Source organism: Python bivittatus, unplaced genomic scaffold (assembly GCF_059951505.1).
Source record: "Python bivittatus isolate LINGU-HERP-01145 unplaced genomic scaffold, Pbiv_v1 ctg000700_np1212, whole genome shotgun sequence".
Taxonomy (NCBI): Eukaryota; Metazoa; Chordata; class Lepidosauria; order Squamata; family Pythonidae; genus Python; species Python bivittatus.
In genome coordinates, this window is record NW_028277098.1 from 3,882,889 (window position 1) to 3,908,888 (window position 26,000).

Here is a 26,000-nt window from a genome sequence, read left to right on the forward strand (position 1 = left end):
AGCCTTTCCTAGAAAAAGAGAGCTGCAGCATGTGAGAAGTTGCTAAGGTGATACAAACAAATTACAAAAATAAAGACTGCATGACATCATTGCGCCTGAGCTTTTTAGTAACCAATCAGACATTTCTGGGAAGGGGGATGCATCCTCAAGAGTGGAAATGAGTTGAGAATTAGAAATAGGTCAGCCTGAAAATAACTACTTAAAAAGAATAGAGTGTACTATCATGTTTTAATCATCTAAATGCCTGGGTTAGTAAATAGCTTTTTAAAAAGAAATATTAAGTCACATAAAAAACAGAAGTTTTATTATACTGGCCTTATGGCCGTAATACATGTTTGAATTGTTTTGATTCTTCATAATTGTTTACATTTACATCAGAGTTTATTTAATAAATTGATTTATGAAGAATTAGATACATTTTGTTCATGTTATATATAGGAATTTAACATTGTAGAAGTATTACATTAATAAAATGCAAATATACTTCAGAACAGACTAATTCATGGCTAAGAAGAAAAGAATTAAAAAATAATGTTAGAGCTGTAAAGGGTCTTGGTGTTACCTCTTCAGTTTCTCCTTCCTGCAGCTTTAAAACTTTTCGAGGCCAAAACATTGGCTCAAATTCTCTATGGCACACAAACAGGAATTTACATGAAGAAGGAGTTGCAGGAAACTGCACAAATAAAATTTTTGTGATCAATTTTAGCTGCTCCCAATGGAACCCCAAATGCCCAGTTAAGACTCGAAACAGGAATGCCGCCAGTTCAGGTTAGGACCTGAAAGATGATGATAACTTACTGGCTTAAAGTGCAATTCTTCCCTGTCAGACTAACTCCCTTAGTTCTAACAGATAATTTTTTTTTCTCCCTGGAAACAGGTGGTAGAGCACAAGTTGGCTTTATATGGGCTCTCTCTACCATTCTTAATATCATCAGGCTGTGATCAAGCCAAGCAGTTAACTATTCAAAAAATAAGGGATCTGGAGTTCCAAACTGAAGTTGACAGGTTGCCCCAACATTATAGAATTTGGATAAACAAGGGCATATGGGAACTAGCATGTTATTTGCAAAACCTATTTTTCCCTAAATGGAGAATAGCATTTTTAAAAGCCAGGTACAATATTCTACCATCAGCAGTGCTTCAAGGCAGGTATAATAAAATCCATATAGCTGAGCGCATTTGCCCATGTGGCAATAAGGAAGTTAAAACCATATCACATGCATTATTACGCTGTAAATTTTATAGGGACATAAGGACTATTTATATTTTGCCCCTAACAGATAAAATCCCAGGGAGACCAGATAAATTTTATCTGAATCATCTTCTTCAAGATTTAAAACCCTTCATTACTTGTGCAGTAGCCAAATTCTGCATTGCTGCAATGAAAATAAGGCAAAATTGGTTAAAGAAGTAATTGGTTCAAGAAGTACTCACTCTTATTCCAAATATAACTTTTGGTTTGATATTTCTAACTTCATAAGTCATTAGGGGATATATGTTTTACATCAGAACTATTAATTTTTTTTAGATTTATTGTTACTAGGGTAATTATTGTATTAATATGGTAATAGAGGAGTGAATGTAATACTGTGTGATTTGTTTCTTAGTATATTGTTGTATCAATTTGTTTCACTCTGGTTTTGTTCTTTTAAATTTGCTAGTCATTGACCAAATAAATATAATCAATCAATCAACGTCAGTTTCTCCAGAAGAAGAAGAATTTGGCATGAGATAAAGGTGATAATAAAGATCAAATTATTTTCTCTTAGCATTTGGGGGAAAAAAAGGGAAATATCTTATTGTTTGTGTGTTATGTGTTTCAGAGATTTTTTGCATTAAGCCAAACTGAATTGGCTTGCTTTCTCCTTTAAGCTAATTCATAACCTGAATTTCATCCACTCCCAATCTAAACCGTTCCTCTCTTTCAAATCTTTGTTTATACTTCATTTTTTTCTTGGAGCTTTTACTGACTTTCAGATTTTCATTCTGCTCCCTTCTATTCTTTGTTCTTGAGGTCTTTTAGGAATATTTTCTGCCGATATTGTCAAACAATTTGTTTCATAAGGGTTAAGTATAGCTTTTACTCTGTTACAAGCTTGCCAGTTGTATTGATTTATTATTTAATCTAATATCAATGTAAATTCCATAATCTCTGAAACATCTTAAATGTGTTTTTATAAGACAGGTTATGGGATCTGATTTCTAATGTTGGTACTGTGGACACAGTGATTTTTTTTAATAATGATGAATATCAAACCAGCTACTAATTATAGTAGTAAAGGATTCTATTCTTTTCACTTCATTATCTTGGTCTTGCACTACTGTTGCCTACAGCTGCTGGAGGTGCAGCACATGGGAGGTTATCAGTGAAGCATAAACTCAGTGCTAACACTGAAATAAAAAGGCAGATGGCAGAGTGTGCTATTTATAGTTCATTCCAACCTGCCTCAGGCAAGTGCTGCTGAAATGGTTACAAGAAGTGCTGTCAGTTACTAAGGAGATGAAGCAATGCAGTTGAAAAAAAGTCTAGATTTCTGGTTTTAAGACAGGTTTCTGAACATGGGAAAATAGCTTTGGATATGCATGCTCTAAATTCATTCTGGACGAGGGAACCACAATTCTCACTTTCTTTGCTGAAAATGAATTAAAATGAAGAATCCAATATTTATTTTTATTGAGGTCTGTGTAGGTCATGAAGGGGGTTCTGCACTTGTACAGAATTTTCTCTGGCTGTACAAGAGAGGATAAGAGGGATTCAGGACCCGGACCCTGGGGGATAGATCCCTTTTCTTCTGGACAAACTTTACTGGTTTCCCTATAAAACTTTTACAACAACATCAACAACTTGGTGCCCCTGATTGATATAGTCCATGATTCTCATTTTTCTATTGCACCAAAAGTATCTTCTCCCTGAAAAAACAGATCTGCTTTCTCTGTACAGAGACCAGACCTGCCTTCCTGCTCTTCATTTCCTTTATCGAACCATATAAAGGATTTGAAGTTTGCCTCTCTTCTCGATCAGACAGACAGTATGTCTCAGCAACAAAGACATATATAGCCAAGTGATATTACTTCCTCACCTTCACTGAAACAGTTTGGCTTTATTACCTGCACTATTCACCACATGCACATTAAAACTGAAGCAGAGTCATTTCTCCAGGTCACTGGCTCTTCCTATGTACTGTCGTACTCAAAGTGTTCATTCACTGTGTGTGTATCCATCACCTCTCCCATTTCAAACTGAAGCTTTTTGTTTCTCTTGATAATGCTTATATGCAGAACCTTTGACCAATGGGCCGTTGTGCCTGCCCTCCATCTGCTCTCCTGGCTTTTTGGTGGCTCGACTTACGATTGAATGTAGAATCCTTCATTTCAAGGTACTGCATTCCATAGCCACAGTGTTGTGTCCTGATATATCTTTTCTTCCAAAATGTGTTTCACCTTTCTATCCAGTTCAGGTCATCATTCTTCACTTTTTTTTTTCTTGATGACACAAGACTTTTGAACTGAATGCTGCATATCAGGAGTGTCAGGAGAGCAGTAGCTTTTTATTTAAAAGAGACTACTCCATTCCAAAGGGACTATCAACTGTTTCTTTATACTCAGGTTCCTAGGAAAGGTTTGGTCTGCGCCTCTGTATGGAGAGGTAGTAAAGCATCTTTGACCTTTTTCAGGAAAGGTTATTCCACTAGGACCATTTCTACATCAGTGGCCCTTTTCAGACACAATCTGTCTGGAACTAATGCTCTGAATTGCAATCTGATCCCATCCTTTTCTCTTCAGTTATCACTGTCGATTTGACCTTCACGCCCCCCAAAACGATGCAATAGTAGAGATGTATTTTCTTCTCTGATTACGTAGTCCCTATTCACCTCCAGGTTGTGGCTCACCTGTTGATTTGAATCAGACCACAATGAAGAACACTTCACTTAACTGTAACTTTGGATCTTCACCTGGTCATCAGTGAATTCACATAAGCCCTCTTTCTCTCTCGGCCTTTCACCGCTGTCAATTTCCAAGCATCTGTCTTCATTCCAAGAAATGGAGGAGATAATGGGAGCAGCACATAGTATATGAATTGTAATAAGGGAGTGTGGTGCATCCACCAAAAGGTTAAGTTTAGAAGGTCTGAACAGAGTTCTGGGCAGGTATAGAATCTGTTTGTGTGAATTCACAGATGATACTTGAAATACTACAGTAACTGTTTGTTTATTACAGGAATTTATATATTGCCCTGTCTCAAGACTCCAAGTAGTTTACAACAAAAACTACAAAAACGATAAAATAATACAGCATAGGCATGCCTCTACCTTCAATTGATAAAAACAGCTACATCATAAATATCAATATAAAACAAAACCTTTTTTTTTCATGGAACCAATTTGTTCACGGCCTTAGTGTGGGTTAGTTGAATTTGTACTCTGCCTCTTCACCTGGGTGCTCAAACTAAAATGTATGGTTTTCTCCCCAATTTTATTTTTCTTCGACCTGGTAGGGAAGTAGACACCAAAGGATAGTTACTGATTTGTGATTCCCTCCTGAGATTCAAGGCTGTACAGATATATCTAGTCTCATCAGTCATAGTGCTGTTCTGTTGTGCTCTGCACTTTATTAAAACCCAGGAAGTGCAGATGGACGCATCTATAGTTAAATTTGTATATGGAGACCTTTTGTTGGATCATAGATTTTTCAGAATTCTTGGGAAGGGCAGATTGTATGGGGAAGAAAAATATGCTGCATTTCACCCTGACCCCTCTCCTTTCTTTGGCAGTAAATGTAGGGAAATAAATCAATAAAAGTTTATATAATAATTCCCTAGGTCTTTATTGTAGAAGTAAAGAAAGGAATAAAGATTAATTATTCCTATTCAAGCAGTGCTAAATGATGTTTAAAGTATCACTGAAATTCTTTTTAATATACCGCTTTTGTTCTTCCAGTTGAACAAAATCACAAAGTGTAGGAATGTTTTAAATAGTCAAAATGCCACTGTTAATTCAACTTTAATTTGTTTTACTGCTTGCTGTTAAATATTTTTAAATATGTTGACTAACAAGCTGTTGGTTCCTTTTTAAAACCTACACTCTGTTAATGCCATAGTTTTGTAATAAGTATCTTAAATTTTGTTTTTAACCATGAAACAACATGTACCTTTATTCTGACAATGCATTTATATGTTGACTTTGTCAAAAATAGTATGCATATTATCATTATATTCACATTTTATAATTGATTATGACTTCATGGACTGCAGAACTTCTCAAAATGAAATGAGACCAGAATGTATTCTGCTAATTAGCATATTGTAAAGTTCAATTTCATTAGTTTTGACTAAGGAATTTATGCCATCTGTGGACTTTTTATAATATTTGTTTCAGAAAGTATATAAAACTTGAAGGAGAGATTTCTGCAGGCTTTTTGGTATCCATTTGTTGCATTATGCCTTTTTATATTATGGGGCTATTATATGGGAAGATCTAGCAGCTTTCAGAAGCACTACACCACAGATCATTGGATGTCAGACACTGTTGTTGAAGTTAGGTTCTAGGGAACAGTTGGGATTGCTGCTGCTGCTGCCCTGGCCTTCCTGCTGCATAGGGACTTCTCTGTGCTGCTTGATTCCATTGTGGGATTGGCAGTCGAGTCTTCTAGATTTATGGTGTTGGGAGACTGTATCCTGCCTTCCTATATAGTAGGTGTATTAAATAGCTCAGGAGTTTTCTGAAGTGGCAATCATGGACCTGACCCAGGTCATTGAGGGCCAACACAGACAGGTGCTCACACATTAGATGTCGGTTTTATCTTGAAGCGATTGCAATATCATCTGAGGATAGAAGGCATTACCATCAGTCTTTTTTCATGATCACTCTCTGATCATTCTTGAACTTTTTACCCCCTAATGCAAAGAGTATGGACCTATTATTTTGGTCCATCCTTGGCAACTAATGGACCCAAAGGGAGCTTGGATTTTTTTCTGAGGATCTGATGGGCAGTTTGACTGAGATGTTAGTCTTGCCTTGAAATGTGTGCAATAAGGATCTTAGATCAGATTACTCCTGTAGGATCTCTCCCTGTTCATTGAACCTGGGGGGGGGGTTCTCTAGTTTACTGAAGAGCTCTGGGAGATGAAACAGCAGAAGAAAGAATGCTGCTGGAGGAAGATAAAAAGTGAGTCTAACCAAACACATCTAAGAGCCCCTATTAGAGACTACTTCATTGCATAAGAGCAGCAGAACCTAACTGTTTTCTGTTCTTCTTGCATCTGTGGATTCCTTCCAGCAGCCCTGTTTAGAGTGACCTGATCTCTCCTTGGGAGAGGAGGGTCACAAATTGTCTGCAGGGCTGTGGTAAGGATTATTCTAGGCATCTGATGGCTAAAATCACTCAGATCTGCTCTGAACTGGATTCCAGCTGAGCAGGTTCTATTGGGCATGGTCTTACCCTGTTAACTGGGAGGAGTTTGAGCCTGTAACTCTTGAGGAAATGGATAGGGTTCTCAGGGCTGTGAATCCAGCCACCTGTTTGTTATATTGATGCCCTTCCTGGCTGACTAAAGCCTCCTGGGAGACAACATGGAGTTGGTTCCAAGTGATGATAAATTCATCCTCAAGTGAGAGGGTGATAATGCTGGCCTTGAAAGAAATGGTAGTATGAATCCTTCTCAAGAAACCATCATTGGACCCAGTAGTGTGGGATAATTTCCAGTCAAGTCTCCAACCTTCTTTTTTGGGGAATGAGATTGAGAAGGTATTTGGGTTGCAACTTCAGTGGGCCATGGAAGAAGCAAATTATTTAGAACCTTTTCAATTGGGTTTCAGGACTGGGTGCGGTACAGAGATGCATTGATTGCATTTGTTGATGACCCTCTGGCAGAGCTGAGATGGGAATGCTGATTTTTTATTATTATTATTATTATTATTATTATTATTAGTTTTTTTTAGAGTCCTTGGGGTTCTCTGAGCTTGGTTGTTTTCTTGCAGATGTTTTATTACTCGATGAGGTAACATCTTCAGTGCTAGAAGGGAGTAAGGTTTGCTCTCTGTTTATATATAGTAGCTTGCCCTGTCAGTGTTGGAGGGGTTGTTGTTTTTTCTTGGTAGTTCCTAGATAAGGCTGTTGTTTACAGCTTGTTTGTTTGTCTGGTGTTAATCCTGGTGTTAATCCCTGTTTATCTTGGTGTTGATTGCTGGGGAGGTGGTGTTCTGGTCTTTTTGTTTCCTTTTTATTGTCTCTTTTGAATGGTGTGTAAATGTTGCTTATATCTATGTGCCTGTTGATGGCTGACTTGTCTGAATACCAAGCTTCCAGGAATTCCTTTGGGTTTTTGGATTTAGGTTGGTCTAAGATGTTGACAGTTTCCCAGTTGAAACTATGGCTGAGTCTCTCCATGTGTTGTGAGATTAAGGAGTTTTCATGTGTCTTCTGACTGCTAGTTGGTGTTCATGGATGCGCTCTGCTAGTCTTCTGCCTGTCTGTCCTACATAGTGGCTGTTACAGTCCTTACACTGTATATTGTAGATGACTTCTGTTTTTTCTTCTTGGGCTACTGGGTCTTTTGGTTTGTTTAAGATGTTTTGGAGGGCTTTAGTTGGCTTGTGTGCTACGGTGCTGCCGTGTGATTGTAATAATCTGTTGGCTGTTTCTGAGATGTTTCTGATGTATGGCCATCTTATCCTTTTCATAGCTTGTGTTGGTTGTGCTTTAATGGGTTGAGTGATCGGGCATATATATGTGTGTGCACATTTGTGTGTGTGTGTGTGTGTGAGAGAGAGAGAGAGAGAATTCAAGGCAGCAAACATACTTAATACCCCTGCCTCCTATTTTCCGCACAACAACAACCCTGTGAGGTGGGTTGGGCTGAGATAGAGTGACTGGCCCAAAGTCATCCAGCTAGCTTCCATGCCTAAGGGAGACCACAGTCGTGTGATTTCTAGACCAGCATCTTAACCACTACTCCAAACTGGTTCTCTAACCTGGTTCTTCTTGATCTCTCAACAGCTTTTAGTACCATTGATCATAGTATCCTTCTGGACTGAAAGGAAGGATTGGGAATGGGAGACATGATGCTGAAATAGTTCACCTCTTTCTCCATGGTTGTTTTCAGTCAGTATTGATGGGTGGGAAGAGAGGCCAGTGATTTTCGTCTCCTGTTTAACATCCTCAGGAAGCTGCTGGACAAGGCATGGTATACCAATGGCATGATATATGGGTGTTTTGCGATTAAACACATCAACCAGGGGAATCATTTTGTGAAAATGATCCTAACATACTCTCAAAATTCCAAATGTATCCACTGGCCCAGTAAAGTTATATACCCTGGCTCTAAAACATGATATGTAATTAGGATCATTCGTGAAAACAATGAAAATAGCCAGCAGGAACAACTGAGGCTAAGGAAGAAGTTTTGTGTACAGTCTTCATCCTCAGATCTCCCATTAGCTGGTATGTGAAGAAGCAAGCCAAAACAGGCTTTTATAATTGCATTCATGATTTGGTGACAGTGGTCCTTCTCTACACTGGAAGTTCGTAAAGCAGTTGAATTAGGTTCTGGTGTGAAGCTACTTTTTAGATGTATCCATGTCCATAATTGATAATTGCTATGACTGACCCTGCATAAGTGATTAAATCAGACTGAAACTTAGCCTGGCAATATATCTGGATTCAGGTTGCTTTAATTTATATTAAAATATTTATAGTTTTGCAAAAGACTATTGATTTTGATGCTTTCTTTGTACATGCATACTTTTCCTGGATTCATAATAAATAGTTGAACCTAAAAATGACGTACTATCTCAAATTGTCTTTAAGGGTTTTTTTAATAGTGACCCTCTTTATTTTGAAATGTTTGCCTTTTCATGCTCATTCATGATAATGCAAACTAATGATTCACATTTTAAATTAATATTTTGCTTCCTAGTGCCATTGCATTTTTGAAATCAGCAGGATGGTTTTCTTTCTCAAATTTCAAGATAATTTAGCAGTCTAACTCTCTTGTGGTAGATTAAGATGCATTGATATTGGAAACAACTGGCAATGTATACTGATAAATTAGTTGTTCCAGAAATATATCCTGTATATAAAAAGGAAAAAAGTCTAATTATGAATAATTAATAGTAGAAAATATATAGGTTTACATCTTCTATTAACAATGTATTAATCAGCTATGGTAATTTTCTGCTAGTTCTGACTCAAGAAGGAATTATTTTTAATAATTTACCAAAAGCAGCTTATTCCAGGATATGTCATAAGACAGTAAAATGCTTTTTATTTTATAAGTGTAAGAAGCAAGCCTTTATTTAGTTTGTATACGTTATAAAGTAGAGTAATAATCTGGATCCTATCCTGCTCCAGTTGTCAACATATTTTAAAGGTAGGAATATAAAATTTGCCAAGCATGTGATTTATGTTGTAATAGCTGTGTTCTGCTGCCCAAATTTAACATGGTTTGGATTTGCTATCTTTCCCTTCTTTTTACAGGAGTCTTCCCAGGAGAGTGTCATTACACGAGATATTCATCGTACATTTCCAGCACATGAATATTTTAAAGATACTGGAGGAGATGGACAGGATTCTTTATATAAGATTTGTAAGGTATAGCTGCTCAAATGTCTTGGAGTTTTGTTAAGAAGTTACACAAGTATGTTGCATACATTTTCCTAATTTATATGCCATACAGTATTACAATAATGGGACATCAGAGTAGATTGGTTGTCCAACCTAACATTAACTGGAAACAGCCCAGATACCACTAGCATCTTGCAGTATGGATTAGGTGGAGAGGCCCTGATAGAAAATGAAAGGTAATAATAGGGTTTGATCTATACCAGAATACCCACTAAATCAATAGGTATTCTAGCCCAGCAATTCTCAAACCTTTTGGTCTCAGGACCCCTTTACAGTCTTAAAAATGACTGAAGATCCCAAAGAGTTTTTGTTTATGTACGTTATGTCTATTGATACTCTATTTACCATATTAGAAATGAAAGCTAAGACATTTTTAAAATATTTATCAGTTCATTTAAAAATAATAATAATAAACCCATTACATGGTAACATCAACAACATTTTAATGAAAAATAACTATATTTTCCAAAACAAACAAAAACATTTAGTAAGAACAGTGGCATTGTTTTACATTTTTACAAGTCTCTTTAATGTCTGGCTTAATAGAAGACGACTGGATTCTCATATCTGCTTCTGCATTCAGTGTGTTATGATATGTTGTTATGGTTGAAGTATACAAAGAAAATACTGCTTCAAACAGATATGTTGCTGGAAAAGGGAGGAATATTTTAACAGCCCTTTCAGATAATTGTGGATATTGTTTGATACTAAACTAAAATTTGACAAGTGGTAGTTACTTAAAGGTTAGTTCCAATGTGGAATCTTTAACCGTATCAATGAACTTTTGCAACTTGTTAATTAAAATCCACTGGTCTGTCTTGCACTTTGAATGGATCTTTTATCCATTCATTATTTAGTATCATCATGCATTGGTCATTTGGAAAATATTGGTTCAATGAATTATGCAGATCTTCCAAACGTTGACACATTTTGTTATACAATATAAAAAAAAATCACATTCATTAATATCACCACCAATCTTGTCAGAAAAGCCTTTAAGTATTGGGAAGCAGTCAGCTTCATGGTAGCAAATACAAGTTTTCCAAAATTTGAATTTTATCTTTAGCAACAAATACTGTCATCTATTTTCCTTGAAGTGACAGGCTTACTTCATTCATTTTTGAGGAAATGTCTGCTAAATACCCAAGTCTGAGTGTCCATAGTTTGTATGTGAGTTATTTTTTCAAGCAAAAATGGTTTTCCATGAAAAAAAGCAGCTAGTTCAGCTCACAATTCAGTTGCGCCAGTGATTTTCTCAAGACAACCATTGTACTGTGGTATGTAGCAGAAGTGTACTTCCCATTTCATCACACTGAATATTAAAAAGATGTGTACACAAGGGTCAGGATTTAGTAAAAATAATAATTTTTACTGCTTCATCAAGGACATTCTTAAGTGAAATGTCCTTTTTTTTTTTTTTTTAATTTTTGTGGCAGTGAAGAATACAATGACTACTAGTACAGTTTGGTGCAACTGCCTTGTTTTATACTAGGGAGCAAGCAGTTTTATCTACCATTGCTTTTGTACCATCAGTGCAAATGTCAACACAGTTGTTCCAGGAATAACCTTGAGATGTAAAAAAGTTATTCAACACTTTGAATGTTTCAGCACAACTTGTGTTTGTTGCCAAGCATTCACATAAAATAAGATCTTCAATGATTGGTTGATGCTGGTATCAAACATATACAAGCAAAACAACAAGTCCAGCCATGTCTATAGATTCACCCATTTGTAAGACAAAAGTACAATTCTGCAGATGAGATATTAACTCAGTCTGCTGCAGCTAAATCTTTAATTCAGCGAATTATTGTATTGTTGGCAAGTGGTATTGCTGTGATTTCTTTTGCTGACTTTTCATCCAGCAAGCATTCAGCAATGTCAATTGTACAAGGCTTGACCTTGTGGACCCCGTGAAAGGGTCTCAAGGATGCCTAGGGCTCTGTGGACCACACTTTGAAAACTGCTGCTCTAATCTAAGAGGGAAGCACATAAAGGCCAGATGCTAAAACAACCCTAGACTTAATCAGGACAGAAAGGAGTCTACTGTTGTGATGCAAGGGCCAAATGCCAATTTGGAAAGGAAATTGAAAATTTTCTTCATTAATGAATACTCCTAAGTGCCCAGAACCTTTCTAGGAAGGATGCTGGTTAAACTTTGCCTAAGGACCTGGCAAATGGAATCTTCCTTCTTGAAAGCATAATAGGGGATCTGCAATGTTCCCTTTTGTCCATCATATAAAATGATTGATTTTTTGTGTTGTAGTACATTGTGAAATAATATTGGTGACCTGGTTTCTTGCTTGCATGTGTAGTACAGATACTTTTCTCCTGGGGAACCAAAATAATTGGCAGCAAGTAATGATTTTAAGCTGCTTGGATTCCTGTGGCTGAAACACAACTGTTTCATTTCAGTTTAATTTGAGGCCTGTTGTTCATACAAGTTAGCAATTTCTGTTCATCAGAAACAACTTATTGTGGTTATAATTGAGAGACCTTGATATATTTTAGTAGATAGTATATGCTAGTTTGTTAATAATTTGTCAAAACGGCAAAAGTGAAGTATAGTTCTAACCTATTTGGGAACAGCTTTGGCTTACTTTGAAAAAGAAGACAAATGGAATGATAACTCTTTGAATATCAATCATATTCTGTTTCCATTTTGCCTCTTAACCCAACCCTCCCCCCGCAAAAAGCTCAGGCCAATTCAGCCTGGTCATAACATAACTGGTCACTACATCCCTGATTCCTGCATCTTCTGAGTCTACAAAGAATATGTCTGAAACTTGCCCTTCCTTTAACCACTTAGTCCTGTTGGCACACTATGACATAGTCGAGCTATAAAATAATTGGCAGGAGTCTAAGAGCTGAGCAAGTATAGTCATTTTTCACTTTAAGCACATATGTAACTCTAGGAATTTAATATAAATATTAAGGATTTGTTCCTCTAATCATTTTGTTTTGTTTTCAGTAAAGTTTTTGTGGACTTGTTATATTTTATATCGGGGTACACAATTGCTTTTCAGGCCAAAAGACATACCAGGCCTTTGGATGACAATCTAGAGTCCCTGATACTCCAAACAGGCAGCATTAGGACAATGAAGTAGATTGACCTAAAATATATTTAACTGAATTAACATTTAATGAAATGGAGCTACTAAGATGATTCCTCCCTATATATTTAATTGTTTACTCATTCACACTGAAAATTGCAATTTGGCAGCAACATTTTGAGGAGCTTTGGGTTGCTTTGTGTAATAGCATTCTAGATAGTTATTGTGAATTTCTATCATGTTTTTTTACCTTAGAAAGGGAAGACACAAAACACTGAAAACAGGGTCTAATTTATTCTGTTGCTCTCGCTTTCTCATGTAAATTGCTATAAAATAGAAGAATATTATAAATATCCTTGTTAATAATTAAGATCAGTGAAACTTGGCTATTTAAGGAATAAATAAATCAGGAATTGATATTGAGGATGTCTTCACTTAGGATGCATTTGATGCTGGTAATGATGTTGTTATTTTGATTTTGTAGTGATGTTTGTTAATATGATATGCAGTGCATAATTTATTGTATACTGAGTCCCTGATACTCCAAACAGGCAGCCATTTTTAAGCCATTTAGTTTGGTTTTTTTACTGAAATAGTAGGAAGGCACATACAGTAAGTAAATAAACAAAACCACTTCTTTTCAGAAAGACAGAATATCCTCATTAAGAATGATTGTACTCTCTTCTTTCCCAAAAGACAGAATTTCAATGATCTCAAAAGTTATGGTAGTAGAAGAAAGGTGATAGTAATTTGGTGAGTAAATACAAAGAAGACAGGATATAAATGTACATATAAATAAATACTAAGTGTGATACCTAGTAAAATGTGACTTTAAAAAGTGACAATTCCTGAGAAAATACTGAAATGCCCTTGCACCTAGATTCTGAATGTTCTCCAAAGACATTTTATGCCTTTGTATCATGTATACTTATTGGCTGATTTCTTTCTCTTTTTTTGGTATTGTATACTGTTGGGCTCCCAAAAAGACTACCAGAGGTTTACAAATGTAACCAAAAAAATCATAACTATAATAAAATATCCACCACTGCAGTGTCCATTAGCTAACAGCAACTCCATGGTTAAAATGACAGATTAAAAGCTCTGTGAGACAGCTGTGGCTTCACTGCCTCCCTAAATATCATCAGGGAGGATGCCATCTGGATGTCTGAGAATAGGCTATTCCTCAGGGAGGGAGCCATAATAAAATAACATTGTCTTCTGGCTCACATCCCTGCTCAGGAGGAACAGACCAGACCAGACGGATCAGTTTTACCTGGAGAAGATGGATCTGGATATATCTGGGATTATTAGGTTAATACCAGGACTTTGAATTGTACTTGGAATGAACTATCAATTGTACTATTGATAGTTCAGCATCTACAGAATCAATGTTATGTGACTATACTGTTCTCATTTGTTGGCAATTGTAGCTTCTAGGTTATTTTTAAAGGCAGACCTATGTAGAATATATTGTAGTAGCCTATCTTAGAGGTGAAGAGGGAATTTATTGTTTCCAGGACCTCCTGGTCTAGGAAAGGCGGTAACTATAGAGTCCTTGGTGCTCTCTGAGCTTGCTTGGTTGCTTGCAGACGTTTCATTACCCAACTAGGTAACATTATCAGATGTTATCTACTCGGGTAATGAAATGTCTGCAAGCAAACAACCAAGCTCAGGGAGCACCAAAGACTCCACAGTACAGCTCTGACCTACTTCTCTTCTAGATGGAAGAGAGTTTTGAGAATATGGTGATGTTAGTGAGGAAGGTGAAAGATGCGAAGAGTTCTTCTTTTCTTCTTCTTCTCAGTTGATAATGAATCTGCAGATTTTGAGTAGAATGGTTTTTTGGCTTATCCTTCCTGTATTTGAAAAAGTAGTCTGGTTCTGCTATCTGGTGAGAACTGATGCCATTAGTATTGACATGCTAAAAAGCTACATGGGGCCACAGTCAATTTTGCCAAGATTTGGAATGGGACAAAGTATGTATTTCATGAACCTTGAATAGCTATTAGGAGCACTCTCCTCCAGAGGAGTGCTGGAAGCAAAGAGATATGATTGTGGCATGCTGTTTGATAAACCTTTGGTCATATAGGCAATTCTTTCAAAGCAACCTTCATCATGGCATGCCAGGCAAAGCTACTGAAAAGCTGTAACTGGTACAACAACCAAAGCTGAGCAAAGGCTATCCTGGCCATAGCTTCCATTTTCTAATCAAGCAAGATCTTGAATTTAGGAAGATTGGCACTTGTGGTAGCTTTGATATTCATGGAAGAGTTCTGTCAGAGTATTTTTAAATAATGTAAATAGTTTTTAAAAATGCATTAAAATTAATGCTAACATCAACAATAAAAATTGGTTAACAGCTAAGTGTCTGGTAAAAGATAAGCATCTTTACAGATTTTCTAAATGCCAAGTACATGATGAACAAACTCCTGAAGGAGTGCATTTCATAGCCTGTGTGCCAAAAAGACAAGTCTTTGAGAGTGGGAGCATCTTCAGAAGGGCCTCTCCTGAGTCACAGGGGGGTTGAGGAGGGTTCATGAGGGTGCGAGGGGCTCGCAAAGCAGTGAGGGAGGTGTGAGGCTGAGGGAGAGTGTGTGAGAGTGTGCAGGGGTGCATGCGAGGCACAGCGAGTGTCAGTGTCAACCTTACCAGGTAGACCAGACAAGAAACATGACCAGATGAGCTAATGCTACTTTACTGTAAGGCTACATTAACAGAATCTTGCAAGTCTTGAAGCACAAATCTGCTGTCTCTTTTACAGCCTGATAAGCTAGGGCGGTTCCTTTCTGAGTTTCTTTCTTTGCCTGTTAAGCAGCTGCAGGCTATGCCCCCTCTTATCTGATTGTTCCTAGACACCATCTCTTGCCCCATCTCCCAAGGTCATTTCCCCATACCAATACAGTCAGGGAGGGTGCATAAAAGTTGCAAATGGTGATCACATGATCATGGGGCACTGCAACTGGTTGTAAGTGCAAATGGGTTGCCAGGTGTCCAGATCATGATCTCGTGACCACAAGGGTGCTGGGATGGCCAGAACTCCAAGGGCCAGTCGTAACCACCATTCTTTCAGCACCATCGTAACTTTGAACAGTCGCTGAACAAATAGTTGTAGGTTGAGGACTACCTGTAGCTGTATTTCAGGCATATTTGTGTGAAAACACTATTTTCCATAGTTGCCATAGTAAATCTTCTCATAGCTGAGATCAAGCAGCGTTTGTATTAATCCAATTACTTAATAGGCACATATCACTATTGATGATGGGGTAGTCCTTTTTATTACCCTAATGGAGTTAAGAAGATCTTTAAAGACTCTACCCCTCAACTATTCCAAAGAAGAAATGAAAACAGTGGCCTTTGCTAAAAGGCCAAAAATGCATAGATAACTCATGTTGGGTACTTTAAGACAAGTTAAAAGGATGGGTACTTGGAAGAAATTAGTTTTGCTACTATAGGCTCATGAGAAGCTCATTTGGAATGTGCTACTAAATCTGACTAGTGGAGTAAATTCTTTTACACAGTAGAGGTCTATTACATGCCTTTGGCTTTAAAGGAATTTCAGGCAAAAATTGTAGCTCAATTATTTTACGGCTTTCAGCTATATTTATATAAGAACATTAAACCAATTAAAAGAAAGAGTGAAAGGGTTGAGATGAAGGAAAAGGCAGAACAAATCATAATTGCATGGAATAGATGAAATTCTCAGAAGAGAGATGAGTTTAAAGAACAAAAGGGACTATATAAAGTAATGTGTAGTCATGATGGAAGCAAGGACAGTGAATGAATGAGCGATGAATCTCTACAGTTAAAGTAATAATTCAGTACAGGTAATATAGTCAGTTTAAAGTATTGTTCCTTTTTTTTGTTTGAATACCATGAGAAGGAAAATTCATAGTGTATCCATGTGGCTTTCTCAAAATGTTTACTTCAGTTTGGCCATGAACAGTGACTTACAATTTATTAGTATGATATGCCTATTTGTAAAACAAACCAGCAAACAAACAAAAACTGTTACTGAGAATGTCATTTTGTTGAACATAAATCACAAATGCTGCTTCTTTGTGGGTTCTGTGCATCTCAGGGTTTCCTGTTAATATTCAGAGCACTGCCAGAATGTTCTAGAGCTAAGTGTGTTGGCAGGATTTAGTGCTGTCACTTCTGCTTTAACCCAGTGGAGACACTCCCCCCACCCCCACCCCCACCATCGCAGTGAATTGCAAGGTGTACTGTGGATACTATTAAGATAGCTAATGAATTGTTTTGCCTTCATCTTCCTGAGGCTTTCCAAGCTCGTTCTGCCTTAGTAAAGGTTATTTCCTTAGTGCTTGTCAGAGTCATTTCACTGCCTGACATCAGTAGGGGTGCCAACTGATTGCAGTCCTCCACCTTTGCCAGATATTATTGTTTAGATGCCAGGCTTGTTTTGATTTCTGGGACTTTAGATCACATCCTTCAAGTGCAGTGTATGTATGTGTGGTGTTGGTAGGGTATAGTACTAGTGGTTTCATATGCTTTTCATAACTGAGTTGAACTTTAGGAGATAGAATTGAATTCTGTCTCCTAAAAGGGAGTTAAAAACTGACTTCCTTCAGTGTGTTCGTAGCTGTTTCAAGTGATTGATGCTTGAAATGAATGACAAAATGGTATGCTTTTAAAGTATTGTAATTATACCATGGAACGTACATGCACGCAGTGAATTTTTGCTTAGAGCAATAAATTCCATGTTACGTGGGAAAATGGCTTTCAAACTTTTATATTTGAGATTAGCATTTGCCATCCTTATGGCAGAACTTAAGAAAAGCAAGTCAGGCTCATGGGGAGCCAAGTCAGTGCAATTGGGACCACGGAATTTAATAATTCATTATTACAATCAAATATGCTTTTTAATTCCAGGCATATTCAGTGTACGATGAAGAAATTGGTTATTGTCAGGGTCATTCCTTTCTTGTTGCTGTTCTTCTTCTGCATGTGAGTACATTACAAAAACAGCATTGTTGTTTAATTAGACAAGCAGGTGTAATGTTTGTTTCTACCTCTCAAACTTCTAATTGTACATTTCCCTTCCTATTTAATCTCATGTTGGCACTTAGAAGAGTAGGTGGATGCTATTGACTGGAGTAAAGTACATGAGAAAATTAGTTCCTTGAGTAGATGACTTTAACATCTCCCCACTTCTTTTCCCCTGAGCCATTATTATAAACTTTTAGTTAGGCTTGAGTATATACAAAAAGCTTATATGCCAAAGAAACCTTTCTGCCTATTAATCCAGGAGTGGCCTTCCCTTATTGTATACAACTTCAAGTGAAAGACTTCTCATTCTTTTTATGTGAGGTTGTTTGCTTGTTTGTTTGTTTAAGCATGCAAGTAGATAATCCTGTCTTGACTTAAAATTTGTAAGTTGGCTCCAGATAAGGAAATTTGCCAGATCATTAGGGGAGCAAATTTTCAACTTTCCCTTGAGAAGAGAGAGCTAAGCATATTAAATGCAATATAAGCCTCCCAACGCAAAGGCGAATTCCCAAAATCCAAATACAATTGCAGACCACTGGGAAAAAAGATGGCTTGCTCTTTGCTCTTTGATAAGTTATTAAATTATTGTATTTTTACACATGATTAGCAACATACCATTAAAAAAATTAATAGTTTGATTAGTGGTTGATTAGTCTATTCCTTGGGAGAGAAGTTTTATTTTGTTCTATCCCTAAATATTAGAGTTTCTTTTCCTTCTTAGCAGCCAGATTTGGCATTTTGCTTTCACAAAAAACACATTTATAAGAACTTACTGAATATATGGAAGACCCATGATATTTTATATTTTGTAAATTCATACCTGCTTTAGAAATTCCAGTCAGTGCCAGATATAATCAACAGGAACAAAAGAGGTATATTTTTAAATTCCTGATTGAAAAATATTTGAATGCATATTTTACTTTTCTCTTTTTGCATATTCATTGCATAAAGGCATCTACAAAGGAAGGGTTCTGGGAGATCACTTTATGTTTATGGTCTCCATGCAGATGCCTGAAGAACAAGCTTTTTGTGTCCTAGTGAAGATCATGTATGACTATGGCCTGCGGGACCTCTATAAAAACAATTTGGAAGGTTTGCGGAGAAAATTTTACCAGCTGGAGAAACTTACGCAGGTATTACCTGGAATTCATCTTTGTTTTAGAAAAAGAGTATGCTAAAAGAAAGGGAATAAGGAACATATCCTACTATAGCTACATAGGATGTGGTGTGCTCAAGTGTTTGTGACAATTGAGGCATTGATAATAAATATGCATTCTTTATATAATATGTATACATGATGCACAAAATGGGCTTATTCCATTTGTTTTATTGGATGATTTTAAAACTACCTTAATTTTGCACCAAACATTATCTTCATGTTTTGTACCAAAGTATTCTATAAATATTTCCTAACGATGATTCTTTCATGCTTTATTGGCTTAAAATACAGCAGAAGGATAAGCATATAGAAAACAATGCACTTGGATTTAGATTCAGATAGTACATTTAACATCTTGGAGAGAAGAAATTGTATTCATCTTTGTCTTTCACTTTTCTCTGTAGGAGCAGCTGCCTGATCTGTATAACCATTTTGTGGAACAGAATCTTGAAGCTCATATGTATGCCTCCCAGTGGTTTCTCACCCTCTTCACTGCCAAGTTTCCACTTTGTATGGTCTTCCACATAATTGATTTACTGCTTTGTGAGGTAAAATCACCTCCTATCTCTAAAGAAGCTTGCTTTGCATGAAATGAATTGTCATTTTTCTTGGGCTTATAGTTACAAGGATGACTGCTTCTTTTATTAGATGGAGATGCACAGCCTCTTGCATATCATTCTTTTGTCCTATTTTAATTGCGATACTCTTCCACCAATATTTCGGTCATCATCCTTATTTTTAAGGTGTATTTGAGTAAATCCTTCTGATGTCTCTGTTTAGATAATGGAATGATTTATAGAACTTAAGGCATTCACTTATAAAAATGGTTTCAGTGTCTGAGGTAACTCCTGATTGTTAATAGAGAATAGTTAAAAGTACAAAGGTTGATTTAAAATAAAATTATTAGGTTGATTTTCTAACCTCCATACTATTCATTTTGCCTTTGAAAATTCAGTTCAGCTTTTAATCTTTAAAATGGGAAGAATTATAGGCCTGGTTCAAAATCAATAACAACACATGACTTTGCTTCAGATACTCATTTCAGATGTAAGGGGAAATGGTTTTGCTGTTGCTCATGGTTTTTAACAAACTTCAAAACCCTTTAATGAACTGATTAACAGTATTTTATCTGTTGTATTAAAAAAAAGATATGAAGGAAAGAACAAAATGGGATTTGACTTGATATTCTGATTTGTTAAGTTATTTTTTTATGCAAAGTACAGTTTTGTGCAAAGTCCAGCTGAACAAATACCACGGTTTGCTACAAATGCATGTTGTAAATAACTTCCTACAAAACTGACTTTCCTTCTAATTAAATCAAAATCAAAGTTAGTTACTGTACTTAAATAAGAAGTACAGTTCTTCCAAGGTGCCTAGGAAGGCAGTTCCCACATTTTGGATAGCACCTGTTCTTAACCACAGGCAGGCTCAGATTTTTAAATATGAAAAAGGAGAGGCTACTCTCTTTCTCTGGGTAATTGGTTCCACTCTTCCACTGTAATTACTGTTTTTTCTAACATTCATTTGGAATCTTTGTGCCCTGCATTATGGATTGATATTGTACGCATGCTCTCATAATCTCTTCTTTGTCTTCTTAGAGCTGTACATTCCCCAGTATCCTTCTGTGTCTCTTCACTGGATATAATTTCTATATTGCTCTTTTTGGAAACTATTACAGTTTGGCTGAGTCCTTCCTAAAGTGTGGTGCCCAGAACTGGGCACACTAAGGTTGGATATGAACGTAGTTTTGAAAACTGTTTCTGATGATGCAGCCTAAAACTGCATTTATTTTTTCTTATTCTGCAGCATCATCACTCTGTTATCCCATATTCAATTTCCAATCAATCTAAGATCTTTTTTACAAATATAATTAGCAAGCTAAGTATCTCTTGTTACCTATCTTTGTTTAATTTCTGCTTTCTAAATGAAGACTTTTGCATTTGCCTACTAAATTTCAGCATTATTTTCAGTCTTCAAATCATATCAAAATGGTTTGAATTTATATTTGTCTTCTAAAGTATTATCCCTCCAGTATATGTGATTTACACATTTATCAAATTTGTAGAACACTTCAATTTGACGAGGAATCACTGATGATCACACTGAGTTTGGTTTTTGAACCAGCAATTTACCTACTAGTGATACCATCCACCCCCTATTTGCTTGCTTGCTGATCAAAATGTCATGGACTACTTTGTGAAATGCTGTACTGAAATCAATGTATACTGTGCTTTCAATATTCTCATAATCTATTAAGGAAGCTACCCAATCAAAGATTGAGATAAGATTAGTTTGGCTAGACTTGATCTTGACAAAACCACTGTTAATTGATACACTGTTTTCAAATTGTGTTGAGAACAAGGAGCAAAATTAGATGGAAAGAGTCTGAGACCATTCAGGCCTCTGTATGTATGTGTGTGTGTGCGTATGAATATGTGTGTGCATGCTAGTTGCACCTATTATGCCCATGGTAGCTGGGGAATTCTGGGAGTTGAAGTCCACATAGCTTAAAGTTGCTGGGGTTGAGAAACACAGCTCTGGAATATTGATGTCAGATTAATGAGTCTCTAGTTTGCTGGATCTTCCTTCCCCCCCCTTTTGAAGATAGGGGCAACATTTGATCTCCAGTCATCTGGCACTTCATCAGGTCTTCAAGACTCTCTAAGATAAATATATAAGGGTTTGCCCAGACCATCAGCTAATTCTTTCAGTAGCCAATTTGCAATTTATCTAGCCCTGAATATTTCAACTCATTCAAAATAAAACATATTCCATGACTATGTTTCTATCAGCCTACCTTCATTTTTCACTTTCCTTCCTTTTAGCATTTTGCTCTCTTTATTGAAAGCTACTGGTATACTTTTCCTTTTAGTTTGAATAGATCCAAACCTTTTTTTAGTATTCTTTGCTAAATCCAGCTCATTCTGAGCCTTAGCTTTAACTCTGTGGACATCCTCTGTGCAGTGTGCACCACCATCTGTACACTTCTTTAATGAGCTGTCCCACTTTTCACCTCTCTTTTGTCTAGCCACATTGGCTTTTTCTGCTCTTTACTTTTTTCTTGTTGGAATTGTTTGCAATTATATCTTTTTATATCTTCTTTTTTTAGAAAAGCCCTTTTAAAAAAGCCATCTAGAGCTGCTTTTCCATTCATCTCTCTTACCATAGAATGCTACTGGTCTGAATTTGTTAAAATCCAGTTTTTAAAAGTTTAAATATCTGTTTGACTAACTCAGCTTTTGTTTCCCTTAAAATCAAGCACCACAGCATTACTGATCTCTTTCTACTGATGTTTCTGCTATTTCTACTTCTTTGACTAAATTGTTATTCATTTTTATTACATACTTTTACTATGCCTTCCCTACTGGTTACATGTTCCTTACCCTGGTATAAAATGGGTAAGTTAGGCAAAAATCACATTTATTTCAAGTTCCGTTAATGTCATGATGGATAATGTGCAAAATTACTTGAATGATCATCATCTAGTTGTTATTATTATTTGTTTGTATTACACTGCTTTTCAGTAAACAAAGAATGACAATGTATTGTCGAAGGTTTTCATGGCCAGCATACGATGGCTGGTGTGGGTCTTCCGGGCTGTGTGGCCGTGTTCTGGAAGTTTTGTTTCCTAACATTTCGCCAGCACCTGTGACCGGCATCTTCAGAGTACAGGAACACAGACAGGAGCAGTTCTCTCTGTGCCCAGGGTGATGTGACCCTTTTGTGGGTATTTATAGAGATCTGAGGGGGGGGGGATTGGGTATGTGTGTGGGGGGGTTGGGTTACTGAGTGGCTGCTTGTTTTGGTGTCAGAATCTGTGTGTATCTTCCTGGGGATTAGGCAGGGTTTTTCTTCTATTGAATTGTTAATGAGGGGCTGCTGGGGGTGATTAGCAAGTTCATTGTGTGAACTGTTCACATGTCCTGGTGGTTGAGCTGAGTTCGTTGACCTTTTGCAGGGTGTATTTTTCAGGATTGGTAGCCAGGTTTTGTTGATTTTTAGACTCTCCTCTTTTTTATTGAAACTGTGCTGGTGTTTGTAAATCTCAATGGCTTCCCGGTATAGCCTGGTATAGTGGCTGTTGGTGTTGTCCAGTATCTCTGTGTTTTCAAATAGGATTTTGTGTCCAGTGTGCTTGAGAGCATGTTCAGCTACTGCAGAGTTTTCTGGTTGCTGTAGTCTGCAGTGTCTTTCGTGTTCTTTTATCCTGGTATGGATGCTGCATTTTGTGGTCCCGATGTATACCTGCCCGCAACTGCATGGTATGCGGTATACTCCTGCGGCGGTGAGGGGATCCCTTTTGTCTTTTGCTGATTTTAGCACTTCTTGTACTTTTCTGGTGGGTCTGAAGATTGTTTGGAAATTGTGTTTTTCCATCAGTTTTCCCATGCGGTCTGTGACCCCTTTGATGTAGGGCAGAAATACTTTGTTGATGGGTGGCTGTTTTTCTTCTTCAGTCGCATGTTGTTTTCTTGGTTTGATGGCTCTTTTTATTTCATTCTTGGAGTAGCCATTCGCTTGTAGGACCCAATTAAGGTGGTTAAGTTCAGAGTGGAGTCAGCCATCCGCCACTGTCCTGAAGAGGAAGCAGAGGAAATAAGGGGTGAAATAGCCAGGATCCTACGGAGAGCAAAGCCCCCCACCAGCAACATAACCAAGAAAGAGAGAAATGCCATAGAAACCCTCAATTCGGACCCTGACATTGTCATCCTGCCGGCTGACAAGGGCAACGCCATGGTAATTATGAAAACAGATGAATACAAAGACAAAGTTAGAGAACTACTAGACCCCACCACATACAGAAAACTAAAACGGGATCCGACCAGCAAAATCATGAAACAAACCAACACCCTGACGAGGAACAACTCCCTTCACCCCAACATACTTCAACGCATATGCAAAACAGAAGCCCTTACACCCAGACTATACGGACTCCCCAAAATCCACAAAGACTCGATCCCACTAAGATCCATCGTAAGCACCATTGGCTCCCCGACATATGAATTATCCAAACATCTGGCCACCCTTCTACAGACCCACATTGGACAGACTCCAGCCCACATCAGAGACTCAGGGCATTTCATCGACAAAATCAGCACCCTGAAACTCAACCCCACGGACAAACTGGTCAGCTTTGATGTGGTCTCCCTGTTCACCAAGGTACCAGTGAGGGACACCCTGGCACTCATCAAACAGATCTTCCCAGAAGACATCACAGCCTTATTTCAGCACTGGCTAACAACCAGTTACTTCCTATGGGATAATGAGTACTACGAACAGATGGACGGTGTTGCCATGGGAAGCCCCCTGAGCCCAGTTGTAGCAAATTTCTACATGGAACATTTTGAAAAACGGGCTTTAGAAACTGCACCTGTTACCCCAACAGTCTGGTTCTGATTTGTGGATGACACCTTCGCAATTTGGAGTCAGGATGAAGAAGACCTAGAGAAGTTCCTGAACCACCTAAACAGCGTCCACCCCAATATACAATTCACCATGGAAAAAGAAGTGGATGGCCAACTTCCATTTCTAGACACGTTGGTCATATGCAAACCAGACCTCAAATTAGGACACAAAGTCTACAGAAAACCCACCCACACAGACCGGTACCTACACAAAAACTCCAATCACCACCCACGTCAGAAAAGAGGCATTATCAAAACCCTCATGGATCGTGCCAATTGGATCTGCGAAACCCAATTCCTAAACTCTGAACTTAACCACCTTAATTGGGTCCTACAAGCGAATGGCTACTCCAAGAATGAAATAAAAAGAGCCATCAAACCAAGAAAACAACATGCGACTGAAGAAGAAAAACAGCCACCCATCAACAAAGTATTTCTGCCCTACATCAAAGGGGTCACAGACCGCATGGGAAAACTGATGGAAAAACACAATTTCCAAACAATCTTCAGACCCACCAGAAAAGTACAAGAAGTGCTAAAATCAGCAAAAGACAAAAGGGATCCCCTCACCGCCGCAGGAGTATACCGCATACCATGCAGTTGCGGGCAGGTATACATCGGGACCACAAAATGCAGCATCCATACCAGGATAAAAGAACACGAAAGACACTGCAGACTACAGCAACCAGAAAACTCTGCAGTAGCTGAACATGCTCTCAAGCACACTGGACACAAAATCCTATTTGAAAACACAGAGATACTGGACAACACCAACAGCCACTATACCAGGCTATACCGGGAAGCCATTGAGATTTACAAACACCAGCACAGTTTCAATAAAAAAGAGGAGAGTCTAAAAATCAACAAAACCTGGCTACCAATCCTGAAAAATACACCCTGCAAAAGGTCAACGAACTCAGCTCAACCACCAGGACATGTGAACAGTTCACACAATGAACTTGCTAATCACCCCCAGCAGCCCCTCATTAACAATTCAATAGAAGAAAAAACCCTGCCTAATCCCCAGGAAGATACACACAGATTCTGACACCAAAACAAGCAGCCACTCAGTAACCCAACCCCCCCCACACACACCCAATCCCCCCCCCTTCAGATCTCTATAAATACCCACAAAAGGGTCACATCACTCTGGGCACAGAGAGAACTGCTCCTGTCTGTGCTCCTGCACTCTGAAGATGCCGGTCACAGGTGCTGGCGAAACGTTAGGAAACAAAAGTTCCAGAACACGGCCACACAGCCCGGAAGACCCACACCAGCCAAAGAATGACAGCTTCCTAGGGGTCTGGTATCCATTTAGTAGCTGTGTTGAGATTTGAGTATACTTTAATACAAAAGTGTTGTAAGAGGAACGGACCAGAGCAAGCCTTGCGCTTGCACATACTGCAGTTCCCTATCCTAACTCTGCTCTGGCTTGAAGGAATGTTTTATTTTAATTTCTGTTACTGCCAATTATCTCTTGTCCAATTTAGCAAATTATGATTCATGAACTACCCCACAATTAATACATGACTACATGTATTAACTACATGGCATGAAACAGGCATTCAGGTTATGAATCTGACTTGTTTCAACAAGCCGTAGGTAAGGTTCAGCCAAATTTAGAGTTTAAATGTTCAAAACTGGTCTAAGAGTGACTTCCAGCAGCATTCACCACAGAACTAATACATAGTTTAACTGCTGCAAGCTTTTAAGAAAACATTGATGTCTTTAGTGCAGCCTGCTTTGATTGATCAGTTG

General features: G+C 37.7%; 1 protein-coding gene across 5 annotated transcripts in view; it reads left to right on the plus strand.

The window, feature by feature from the left end:
* Positions 1-26,000, plus strand: part of RABGAP1L (RAB GTPase activating protein 1 like) — a 180,420-nt gene that overhangs the window by 80,444 nt on the left and 73,976 nt on the right. For all 5 annotated transcript variants that reach the window (XM_088154011.1, XM_088154009.1, XM_088154010.1 and 2 more), the window contains 4 exons: positions 9,475-9,588; positions 17,562-17,636; positions 18,686-18,811; positions 19,242-19,385. In XM_088154011.1, coding sequence (XP_088010137.1) covers positions 9,475-9,588; positions 17,562-17,636; positions 18,686-18,811; positions 19,242-19,385 — 459 coding nt within the window. The remainder of the gene's footprint in view (positions 1-9,474; positions 9,589-17,561; positions 17,637-18,685; positions 18,812-19,241; positions 19,386-26,000) is intronic.